Genomic DNA, 13021 nt, shown 5'->3' with positions numbered 1-13021 from the left:
CCTGCCAACAGTTGGAACAAAAGCTCCAACATTTCTACTGCCGGCAGAGTTACACAAACACATCATGGCAATTAGGAGAACTGGCAGCTTGCTGCTTTTAATATCTTATTCTCTTTTTACAGGAACAAATAAAAGGCTACAAATCTGTTCTCAAGTGCTTTATTTGCACTTACAAAAATTAAAAAAAGATCATTAAAGCAGGCGGCAGTTTCTCTATAACTTAGGGAGTCCATTTAACAACGAGGCACTTTAAACAGTCTCTTAAACATTCAATTCAATGAAAGAAACCAACAGAGGAGGTAGGTGGTGCTTACATGTTGTCGCAGTGCTCTATAATAATTATTTCAATTAACTGAGGAAGAAAAACAATCGTCTGTTATGGGAAGTCTGTGTATATATTTGTGAACAGATCAAATGAGTACACACAATATGTGGACGTTTGCCATGAGACACAGAAGGAAATAATGCCGTATTAGGAGAGAAACTACTGGAAGCCAAAGGGCTTCATCTGAACACAGAAACAGTCTGAAAACAGCCAAAAAAATAGGTTTAAGTTAACCTGGTAAATTGTAGTTTTTAATCAAACTTATAAAGTCAAAACATAAGCTTAATGAAAGACGTCCAGATTCACCAAATACCTAATGATTGCTGATTAAATGCGGAGCTTTTCTCATTTTATTCCATTAATTTCTCATAAAAAAATTAAATGAAATTGTTAATATGAGGGAAGATCTCAATACTGGAGTTACTTCAGGATACATATTTAACAAAGCTACCAAATAAACCAACTCTCAGTTACTCTAAGGGATGTTAGAGAGCTCCTTTTGGAAAGAGAAGGGTGTAATGTTCACAAGCAGGACAATATGAGTCCTATCACTTTATGTTTGAACAGGGAAAACATTTCTAAGGGTCTACGGGTAAATAAGATAAAGATAACTTCTCTGCATAATTTCCAGGTTCTTGATCAAGAAGGAGGTTTACAGCTTTACCAATAAGATAAAACTGCAATTAAAAAAAGGGTATCAGTTTAAAGGAAAAAAGTGTTTCAGAGGTAAAAGTTCAGCCTGGTTTAATTTTGAAAAATGTAATCTGAATATGCTTTTTAATCCAGGATTTAAAGGCAATAAAATACAGAACGCAAAAAGGTTTGATAGTGGCTATAAAACACAATGGAGGAGGTGTAATGATTAGGGAACAGTAGAGTCTTTTCAGTCTGCTCAGAACGGAGCAGGTTTGTCTTAAGATGGTTGTATTGATACTTTAATGAAGGGCAGATTTTTTCCGTTCTAAAAAACTCAAAAATACTCCAAGTTGGTGTTACTTCTAGATCCACCAGCTTTAAAAACATAGGGTGTATTGCATTTATTAAGATTATAGTGAACGTTGTTTTCTTTTTTTTAAATCAAAAACCTCTGGGTGTATTTCACTTTTTCTTACACAGATTTGTCCAAATAAAACAATTATATTTTTTGGAGCTGAAATCTACAGTACTGACCTTTAGGTGACCCGATCGGAGCTTCGCTGTGGGATTTCACCAGACGGCTCTCGCTATAAGGGCTGCTCTGAGAGGCAAACGACGCATCTGGACTGATTGCGTCTACTTCCTCCACTCTGAGATACTCCTCTTCTTCTTCTTCCTCCTCTTCCTCCTCAGCGAACACCTCCTCCTGTGCATCTTCCTCTACCTGACCCGACTCTGCTGTGTCATCTAGCCTCTGCCTCTCCTGCTGCTTGCTGTGATTCTCAATCACCTGTGAAGATAACAGTAAACCAACCAGAAATAATGATGAGTCTTGGGTTTTTACACAATGGAAATGTTAAAGTCCAAGCCTGAAGAAACCTAAAACAGATCTTTCTTTCTGCCTAAAGAGGTGGCAGCCTTATTTGGACTCTCTTATCTACAAGAACTGCTTTTCTTCAATTCCTTTGAAATACTAACTATTACCAACAGCATCAAGCTGAATCCAGAGTGTTTGATTTATAGTAAACTACTCCATCCTGCATTTTACCTTATTTGCCGTCTCCATGACAACCTCGATATTTAGGTTCTGTGCAGCCATGGCCAGCAGCTCGTCGTCGTCATCCCCGACGTCCCAGGCATCACTGGTGATGCTCTCAAACTCCTGGAAGGTGGTAGCTTTCTTGGGCTTGCCAGGCGTGGTGGGAGGGGGTTTGTTGCCTGCTTTCATCAGGCTGCAAGACACAGAGCGGACATGTGGGAGAGGCTGGGGTTAAAACAACTGAGATACAAGGTCGGCGGAGGAGATGAAGGGGGTGAACACCAAGTTGGATTGACATAAGGATGATTCATGGACTGAGGATACTGAGGACTGAAGGGAGAGTAAAGAAATTCAGAAATCTATATTTCATGAGCTAATTTTCTTTGGCAGTTTCATAAAACATTCAGAGTAAAATCAACTACTTCCTGTTTACAGTTAGGTTCCTGATTCTAATAAACGTTCTAATCCTGAAGAACTGCAAAAGTTATAATATCATGTTTAGTTTAACTTTCTTTCTAGTAGCCCCTGAAAACAAAAATAAAAAGACTTCTCCGTGGGACGGTGACAGAAACAAAGAAACTTGTTCCATCACCTGTAAAGCTGAAAAAACAACATCAACACCACCTTCATTGGAATAACCGGGTGAAAGGCTCGATTTAGACCCATGTAGATCTGGCAGCACTACAAGAGCAAATATTACATTTCATCAACTAGATGAACTTTCAATTCAATTCATTTTATATAGCGCCAAATCACAACACACACCATCTCGAGGCACTTTCAATTCACCAGATCATCCAGTCAAATTGATTCAAGGTTTTCTATCTAAGGAAAACCAGTTGATTGCATCGACTCATTGACTTGAATGTAATCCCTCACACTAAGCATGCATGTAGTGACAGTGGAGAGGAAAAACTCCCTTATAACAGGAAGGAACCTCCAGCATAACCATGCTCAGTGTGAGCGGCCATCTGCCGAGGCCTTTCATGGCCTTTGATGCCCAAATTCTATACAGATTTTAGCGACATTCTGGGTAGGTAAATACAAGTCAATTTGTGGAGAAGAGAGACAATTTGAACAGTTATTCAAAACTGAGTAAAGGTTAATTTAGCACAGTTTGATTCTGAATATAAAGATGTATATTGTTTTGGGATTTTTGGAATATGTTGCAAATATTATTCCCTTCACCCCATTTTTAAAAAAAGCTGTTGTCTCTCATATATAGTTGGACTGCTTTTCAGTTTGCACTTTGTGGTGTGCATTTCAACCCTCTTGCATACATGGATAAGAGGCTGTCCTAAGGTTTCAGTTCCTTAAATGGCAGCGGCATTATCTGCAGAGTTTGCTGATATTTTGAAGAATCACTTCTTCAAAAAAAGTTTTAAGAGCTGTTTAGTTCACCCATTCAGGCCTGCAGGCCACAGAAGTCACTGCTTATTTACAAGCTGAGCAAAAAGGTGAGGGTATTTTAGTGAAACCCCACAAAAGAGAAAACAAAATTTCAGCTGGAATTAGACATGAAACACCAAACAATGGCTTCTTCTCTAACAGGAATTTATCTGATTAAGGAAAAGAAGAAGAAAGAAAAAAGCAGCATCAACAATGCTGTACAAATGTATTTATCCATTTATTTATTTCAGACATACAAATATATAATAAAGACCGTATATGTCCACATAACATAAATGAAAACAGTCTGAAAATGGGTGTATTGGCAGAAGCAAGAAGCTTATAATGCCCACCCTCCAAAGCTAATTTACATTGGACTAGAAAGCAAAAGAAAAAAAAGATAAAAAGATGGCTACCGTTTATAATACATACCAACATATGATTTAAAAAAAAATATTATGAAAACAAAAATAAATTCATTTCAGTCATTTATAGATCTGAGAAGCATTATTTCTCTGAAGGAAACTGGTATTGGTACAACCTTTTCTCCCAACAATAACTTTTTTATTATTAAGTATTTATTATTAAGTATAAGTATTATTATTTTTTATTTGGCTCATCAACAGTCGCATATCCTGCTACATTCTTTTTATTTTAGTTTAAAAGTTTTTTAACCTGAAAAGTATTTCAAATACTTGCTTTTAAAAAGAAATCCTATGACGTCAACCTGTGAAACTAAAACTGTCTCAATTCCAACACATTACAATCAGATTAGTTATTCTGTGATAATATAGTGAAGATGCTTAGCAATCAAATTTTTTCTCCTTTACTCTTAATTCTACCCAAGTCTAAAATACTGAAACTAAAAATGAATTACAAGCACTGAATATTTCACAACGATTAAAACAAAAATTCAAATGAATTAAATTCTTTGTTCTATATAAGATTTAATTAAACCAAACCTTTTCTTAACTGTGCAGTGAGTGGCATGGGGAGGTGTGGAGGGAAGAAGGTTCTGTGATTTCTTACAAAGACAAACATTAGAATAAAGAACAAAGAGATGCAGCCGCATTAGCTCGCTTTCATCGTGACTGGAGGGAAAAGAAAAAGTGAGAATCTACACAATGACACAGAAAAAAGCAGGGAAATTAAAGTCCACCCCTCTGTGGAAATCTAGATGATTAAACAACAAGAAGGAGGGAAATTATAATTAGTGAATAATGGACTGTTTTTACTTTATCACTGTTGGGTGTGGGTTTGTATGTAGAGGTGGGGAATAGTCTGTCAATCAAGTAGAATTACAAAAAAAACTTTTTTTTAATTGTTTTTTTTTTTTGTAATGGTGAAAAACAAATTCAAAGCAATTCCCCCATTTTCTGTTTAACATTGCTCATTTAATTTATGTAATGAAAAACAAAGGCTCATTAACAACACAAGACACATAATCGTTCAGTGTGAGAAAAAAGAAAAAGAAAAAAAAAGAGAGAGAGATGCTGGGTTCAGGGTAACCAGAATGTGGCTCATTACTCCAAACGGGATACTCCTACCCTATAGCAGCAGCTTCATTACTGTGAATTTAGGGGCAGAAAGGTGTGATGCTTTAAACCTCCAAAAGCATAACTACCCCTGCTTACAGAAAACTCACCACCTGTCCTCATAGGCTACTTTTTGTCATATTGGAAAAACACATTTTTCCATTTGTTGAGGACAATGGATCGAAGCCGATATAGCAATGGTAATACAGCTGCAGACGTATTTTAATGGTTGAAAGCAAATTATTTTCATTCTGAGTTTGAGCTGTTTTGCAGAAGAAGAGCAAAGAGCGGAAAAGCTGTTAGATAGCTAGCGTTTATCAAGAAAGTATTTAACGTGATGCTTGCTTAGGTTCTAAAACAAAACTGCACAGGGTTTTGTATCAGAAAAAAAATCTGTATTTCAAAGTGTTAGGCATAAAAGTATAGACATGCCTTCATGATTCAAGGATGAAACCTGATTTATATTTTTCACGATGTCAAGTTCTGCAACGCTTTTCGTCTAAATTCAGCTACTCTCATAAATCCATGATCTTGGACCTGGAAGGACAATCTGCAGTACGTCCACAGTACTGTTGAATCTTTCCACCTATGTTTTTCAAAGAAAAAATTTTCCTCTAGACTCAGTTTCTGGGAGATTCCAGAACCAGGTCTGACTAAAATAGTACTGCAAAACCAGAGATGCGACATTCCTAACCAACAACTTCAACACTTTTGTTTACATCCACTGCTGACTGGCACAACAAATCATTCAACATTCCAACGTTAGGCGTGACAAAAGCCCTTTTTGGGCATGCATTAGTAACTTTAACTAAGCCATCAAGCAGTTCAAATGGTTGCATTTAATGAGATCAGGGAAATTTGCCTTTGCCCAGATCTTGTGCCGCATTTCAGGCAGCGGTTGATAAACAGCCAATGAGATTTTTTTTTGGTCTTAACATTAAAACCTGAGTAATTATACATGATCTAACTGACTGTTCAGTGGAAGTACATGTGGTAATGAAACTTTGATCCTTAGTACCAGCATGAGGTGACTATGAGATCCATTGGTTTTATATAGGGTATATCGTTTGCTATATTTCATAAATGCTGAAGATCAGAAACACAATCAATGGGAAGAGATTGAAATATAATCTACTGAAAACATTCAGATAACAAATAAATGCAACTGTACTTCAAGTTTAAGTATATTTAAGATGATTTAATTCCATAATTCACCACAATAGTTACACTAGTCAATTATGTACAAAGGCAAGACATGGATTGCTTATGGGTTTTAAATGGTAGTGCTGAGAAACCTGGTATAGATAGAATTAAAGTTTTTCTGAAAAACATTGTGTTTTACAAATTTATATAAATGGTAAAGTAGAAGCTGCACCTTACCGTAAAACATTAATGGCTGGATTTAGCACAGGACAGTTCACTCTTTTAAAGTTATTTTTCTCCACTGTTGCTGCATGCATGTTTAGTGTGAGAGATTGCTGTAGGGTTTCCTTAGAAAGAATACTTTTAACCACTCTGAATTCTTTGACATTTGTCTATAAAGTACATGGTATGTGAATTGCTGCTATATAAAAAAAGAGAGTTGACAAATCTGATGGGGAATTCATGATTATAAGTTTTCAAAGTGATCAAATGTCTATCCTTATGAATTACTCCATCAATATAAATATGAAGTCAAGGCACCCTAAAGTCTGCATGTTTGTTGTGATCACTGAAGTAGTTTAGCTTGCAATGCATGTCCCAATGTGTGAAGTGGTGAAAATACTATTAGGAAAATTTAAAGTGAAAATTACTGAACTGTAGAAACCTGATCAGAGATAATAACCTGGATATTCTCATTCAGTGCCTCTCAGACGGTGACTTAACAATTAAGCAATAGGTATGTGATGATCAAATGTTTGTAATCTTAATTTGATTTCAGCAATCATACAACACAGAGAGCTAAAAATGAAAGATGTTCAACTCTATTAAGATTTTTAGATATGAAATATGGGTGAGTGTTTTGTTTTTTTAAACTGAGCACTAAATGTTTTATAACTTTTTATAGCTCAATCTTCAATGCTAAATGTAACTTAAGCATCCCCTTCTGTCATTTCCAGAGACTTTATTATAATGGAAATATACTCTTAACTTAATAATCTTAACTTAAAATGATCAGAGCTACTAATGTGCTTGAAAGGCCTGGTTTTACAAGTGGAACAGAGAAGATGGCAAAGTTTATAAAGTTCCCAAACAACTCCAAAGTGCTTTTTTTTTTATAAAATGATGAAACACTGAACTTACTTGGCATGGAGAAGGGGGTCGAAAGGTGGATGCTGTGCCCCATACACATGCTGAATACTAAGGAAGTAAAGCAGAGAGGAGGAAATGAATGGACTCATCCGCAGAAGCTAAACATGCTACCTAAATGCAATGCAATACATTTTAAACTATTAATGTGTATATTATGAAATAATCTATCCTCTTGGGCTTCTGTTGGTGTTTTTAGAAACATATTTCAACTTTGCAATATATTTATATGGTAGATTTAACAGGTGCTAGCCGTTGTTAGCATCGCAGCACTCTGACAGCCTTAAGCAGGAAGTTGTAAACTGTGCAGAATGCACGAGCGTAACAGCAGAAGTTCAACATCAGTTTCATCCAAACTAATAAACTCTAATAAAAGCCCCGCAGCTGAAGTGAAAGCTGCGTTTGAAGCTTCACTAGGAGAAGCTAGGTGGCTAAGCTAGCCAACAGAAGGGGAACACGTCACTTACCTGCCAGGAACCTTGGCTGCGTTTCTTTTCCAGAACTGTTTCTTGTTCCCGTCGCTCGACATTTTACGCAACAGTCCAATAAGTCCCCAGCTTAAGCTCCCTGATGTTGTCCTTGTCTCAGAAACGCTTAATTTGCCTGTATTTACACCAGCTCCCCTCCTCCAAAACTCAGAGGGCTGCCATGTTGGTACTACCGCATCGGTGAGTAAACGCGAAGGTGATTGGCTGGAGTGACGCTTCCTTTTGGGGAGCCAATCAGAAGTGAGTTCGTTCTTTTAAGGATCCCAATGGGCTGCTGTCGTCATGTTTACTAAAACTACAGATGAGAGGCCACCCAAAGAAAAATGACTCTATCTGGAATCTAATTTACTCACAGGAACAAGAAGCGACGATGGATTGAAATCCTCGACTTTATAGATATGAACAATATCTTCAAAATCAAATGGAATCAAGAATCCATAAAAAAAAATCTAACTCTATCTGGCACTTCATTCCTAATTTTATTTCCTGAAAATTAGGTGGCTTGCAATTTCTTTTGAAATGCAATTATAAAATCAGCAATCTACCAATTAAGCTTTCCTATTTTCATTAACAGGCTCTTACTGCATGGGAAGTATGCCGTCTTAACAATTTCTCCCCATATATGTTTATTTTATGGAATAATTATTATATATTAAAAGGGAAAAAATCTGTCTTTGTTCCAACCTGGGTTAATAAGAATATCATCACTGTTTCTAACTTACTAGATCACATTGGAAATAGTCTTCCCTGGATGACTGAGCTCCTCACCCTATCTCTAAGGGAGAGCCCAGACACACTAGTGAGAAAACTCATTTCGGCCGCTTGTATCCGGGATCTCGTTCTTCAGGTCATGATTCAAAGCTAATGACCATAGATTAGTGTAAGAACGTAGATCGACAGGTACCTCGAGAGCTTAGCCTTTTGGCTCAGCTCTCTGTTCACCACAATGGACTGGTAAACCCGCTTTACAACAGGCGCTGCACCAATCCGCCTCACCATCTTCCCCTCATTAATGAACAAGACCCCAAGATATTTAAACTCCTCCACTAATCTGGTTCTTGAGACAATCAGCAAATCAATTTAACAATAAAAAACTCAATCTATCGTAGACATATTTTAGAAATTTTAATTACTCCCATAATTGCTCAAATCACCTCCCACCACTCTCCAAACTACTCTCCATCTCAATACATTTTTATCTTAGATCTCACCTTTCCATCCTACACCCCAAATCCCATTCCCTTTGCTTTTTAGTTGTTTATTTTCCTTTTTTTCTTTCTTTTTTCTCTTAGCTAATTTTTGATTGATGTGAGATTTGTCAATACAACTGTTACTGAGGAACATTAGAAATATGAATGGCTTATTTACAGTAAACACTGCACATACATTTCATTGTTTATATGTAAATAAAAAAAAAAAAAAAAAAACACCCACAGACAGATATTTATGGAAGCCCGTTTCCGCCACTCTGTAAAAAAAAAAAAAAAAAAACTATCTCAATATAATGAGATAGTATCTCATTATAATGAGATACTATCTCATTATAATGAGATAGTAACTCATTATATTGAGTTACTATCTCATTATAATGAGATACTATCTCATTATATTGAGTTACTATCTCATTATAATGAGATACTATCTCATTATATTGAGTTACTATCTCATTATATTGAGATAATTTTTTTTTTTTTTTTACCAATTTTTAAGTTAAAATTGAGTATTTTTGGTCAATAGCTCCCAGGTCATGTGACCTATTGATGCAAAATCAGTGTGAAATTGTTCTACTAGTCTCTTGTGATGGGGCACACTCATTTGTTTTGCATTTTAACTCTTTTTTTATTTTTTTACCAATTTTTTTAGTTAAAATTGAGTATTTTTCGTCAATAGCTCCCAGGTCATGTGACCTATTGACCCAAAACCAGTGTGAAATGGTTCCACTAGTCTCTGTAGATGGGGCACACTTATTTGTTTTTCATTTTAACTGTTTTTTTATTTTTTAGCAATTTTTTAAGTTAAAATTGAGTATTTTTCTTCAATAGCTCCCAGGTCATGTGACCTATTGACCCAAAATCAGTGTAAAATTTTTCTACTAGTCTCTGTAGATGGGGCACACTCATTTGTCTTTCATTTTAACTCTTTTTTTTATTTTTTACCAATTTTTTAAGTTAAAATTGAGTATTTTTGGTCAATAGCTCCCAGGTCATGTGACCTATTGACCCAAAATCAGTGTGAATTGTTGGGTCCTCCCTTACATGGGCCCACCACCCGTGAGAGGGGCCATAAGGGTCGTATGCAATGTGTGTTGGCCGGGGGAGGGGACCCTGGTGGTCCGATCTTCGGCTGCAGAAGCTGGCTCTTGGGATGTGGAATGTCACCTCGCTGGTGGGAAGGGACCGGAGCTAGTGTGTGAGGCTGAGAGGTTCCGGCTAGAAATAGTCTGTCTCACCTCGACGTATGGTTCTGGTTCTGGAACCAGTCTCCTATAGAGGGGCTGGACATACTTCCACTCTGGAGTTGCCCACAGTGAGAGGCGCTGGGCAGGAGTGGGCATACTTGTTGCCCCCCATCTCGGCGCCTGTACGTTGGGGTTCATCCCGGTGAACGAGAGGGCTCCGCCTAAGGGTGGGGGGACGGGTTCTGACTGTTGTCTGTGCTAACGGGCCGAACAACAGTTCAGATTACCCACCCTTCTTGGAGTCCTTAGAGGGAGAACTGGAGGGTGCCTCTCCTGGGGACTCCCTTGTTCTGCTGGGAGACTTCAACGCTCACGTGAGCAATGACAGTGAGACCTGGAGGGGCATGGTTGGGAGGAATGGTCGCCCCGATCTGAACTCGAGTGGTGTTCTGTTGTTGGACTTCTGTGCTCGTCATGGATTGTCCATAACGAACACCATGTTCAAGCATAAGGGTGTCCATATGTGGTAAAAAATAAAAAAGAGTTAAAATGCAAGACAAATGAGTGTGACCCATCTACAGAGACTAGTAGAACAATTTCACACTGATTTTGGGTCAATAGGTCACATGACCTGGGAGCTATTGACCAAAAACACTCAATTTTAACTTAAAAAGTTGGTAAAAAAAAAATAAAAAAAGAGTTAAAATGAAAAACAAATGAGTGTGCCCCATCTACAGAGACTAGTAGAACAATTTCACACTGATTTTGGGTCAATAGGTCACATGACCTGGGAGCTATTGACGAAAAATACTCAATTTTAACTTAAAAAGTTGGTAAAAAAAAAATAAAAAAAGAGTTAAAATGAAAAACAAATGAGTGTGCCCCATCTACAGAGACTAGTAGAACAATTTCACACTGATTTTGGGTCAATAGGTCACATGACCTGGGAGCTATTGACCAAAAATACTAAATTTTAACTAAAAAAATTGGTAAAAAATAAAAAAAAGAGTTAAAATGAAAATCAAATGAGTGTGCCCCATCTACAGAGACTAGTAGAACAATTTCCAAGTGATTTTGCGTCAATAGGTCACATGATCTGGGAGCTATTGACCAAAAATACTCAATTTTAACTTAAAAAATTGCTAAAAAATAAAAAAAGAGTTAAAATGAAAAACAAATGAGTGTGCCCCATCTACAGAGACTAGTAGAACAATTTCACACTGATTTTGCATCAATAGGTCACATGACCTGGGAGCTATTGACCAAAAATACTAAATTTTAACTTAAAAAATTGCTAAAAAATAAAAAAAGAGTTAAAATGAAAAACAAATGAGTGTGCCCCATCTACAGAGACTAGTAGAACAATTTCACACTGATTTTGCATCAATAGGTCACATGACCTGGGAGCTATTGACCAAAAATACTCAATTTTAACTTAAAAAATTGGTAAAAAAATAAAAAAAAGAGTTAAAATGAAAATCAAATGAGTGTGCCCCATCTACAGAGACTAGTAGAACAATTTCCAAGTGATTTTGCGTCAATAGGTCACATGATCTGGGAGCTATTGACCAAAAATACTCAATTTTAACTTAAAAAATTGCTAAAAAATAAAAAAAGAGTTAAAATGAAAAACAAATGAGTGTGCCCCATCTACAGAGACTAGTAGAACAATTTCACACTGATTTTGCATCAATAGGTCACATGACCTGGGAGCTATTGACCAAAAATACTAAATTTTAACTTAAAAAATTGCTAAAAAATAAAAAAAGAGTTAAAATGAAAAACAAATGAGTGTGCCCCATCTACAGAGACTAGTAGAACAATTTCACACTGATTTTGCATCAATAGGTCACATGACCTGGGAGCTATTGACCAAAAATACTCAATTTTAACTTAAAAAATTGGTAAAAAAATAAAAAAAAGAGTTAAAATGAAAATCAAATGAGTGTGCCCCATCTACAGAGACTAGTAGAACAATTTCCAAGTGATTTTGCGTCAATAGGTCACATGATCTGGGAGCTATTGACCAAAAATACTCAATTTTAACTTAAAAAATTGCTAAAAAATAAAAAAAGAGTTAAAATGAAAAACAAATGAGTGTGCCCCATCTACAGAGACTAGTAGAACAATTTCACACTGATTTTGCATCAATAGGTCACATGACCTGGGAGCTATTGACCAAAAATACTCAATTTTAACTTAAAAAATTGGTAAAAAAAAAAAAAAAAAAAACTATCTCATTATAATGAGATAGTATCTCATTATAATGAGATAGTATCTCATTATAATGAGATACTATCTCATTATATTGAGATAGTAACTCAATATAGTTTTTTTTTTTTTTTTTTTACAGAGTGGCGGAAACGGGCTTCCATAGATATTAGCGTTACTTTGATTAGAAACCTTTTCATTCTCTATGTAAATATTCCAAAACTTCTCGCAGCTTTATATGTTTCTTATATGAGTGTAGAGGGTGCATGATATCCCTAACACTACTTAACTTTGAAAAAAAATCTCTCATAAACATTGCTGGATGTGCTGCATCTTTTTAGAGTAATGCAGATCTGTCTTTTTTTTTTTTCTTATTAACCTGAGCACCTGTCTGTTTCCTTTAATAATGTTTGTTTGGACTTTTTTTTTTCAATGAAGTTCATCACAAAAATAGCCTTGGATTACAACAATGAATGGGTTATTTGGCCATTACAAAAACTGAGACCACCCACAGGCAAACGGAAGGATTTTACTCTCAAAAGCTGAGAGAAATCTCCAGAGCTATATACACTTAATTATCTTTAGAAATGCCAAAGGAAGTGTGCAAAACGTTATACATTATTCTATTTGATTTTATATGGAAACATAAATGTCATTACTTAAAAAGAGACATTCTCTGTATTACAATGTATGGTGGTCCAAATCCGAAAT

General features: G+C 36.1%; 1 protein-coding gene across 2 annotated transcripts in view; it reads right to left on the bottom strand.

Annotated features, from left to right (window-relative positions):
- tbc1d22a (TBC1 domain family, member 22a) overlaps positions 1–7885 on the bottom strand; it is a 149468-nt gene extending 141583 nt beyond the window's left edge. For both annotated transcript variants that reach the window (XM_038274533.1, XM_038274532.1), the window contains exons 1-4: positions 7681–7885; positions 7208–7264; positions 2010–2193; positions 1496–1751 (exon numbers count right to left, since the gene is read on the bottom strand). In XM_038274533.1, the coding sequence (XP_038130461.1) occupies positions 1496–1751; positions 2010–2193; positions 7208–7264; positions 7681–7742 (559 nt within the window). In that variant the 5' untranslated portion in view covers positions 7743–7885. The remainder of the gene's footprint in view (positions 1–1495; positions 1752–2009; positions 2194–7207; positions 7265–7680) is intronic.
- Between the last annotated feature and the right edge of the window lie 5136 nt (positions 7886–13021).

Source organism: Cyprinodon tularosa, unplaced genomic scaffold, assembly GCF_016077235.1.
Source record: "Cyprinodon tularosa strain WSP-4 unplaced genomic scaffold, ASM1607723v1 ctg92, whole genome shotgun sequence".
Taxonomy (NCBI): Eukaryota; Metazoa; Chordata; class Actinopteri; order Cyprinodontiformes; family Cyprinodontidae; genus Cyprinodon; species Cyprinodon tularosa.
This window is presented reverse-complemented; position numbering and strand designations above follow the sequence as displayed.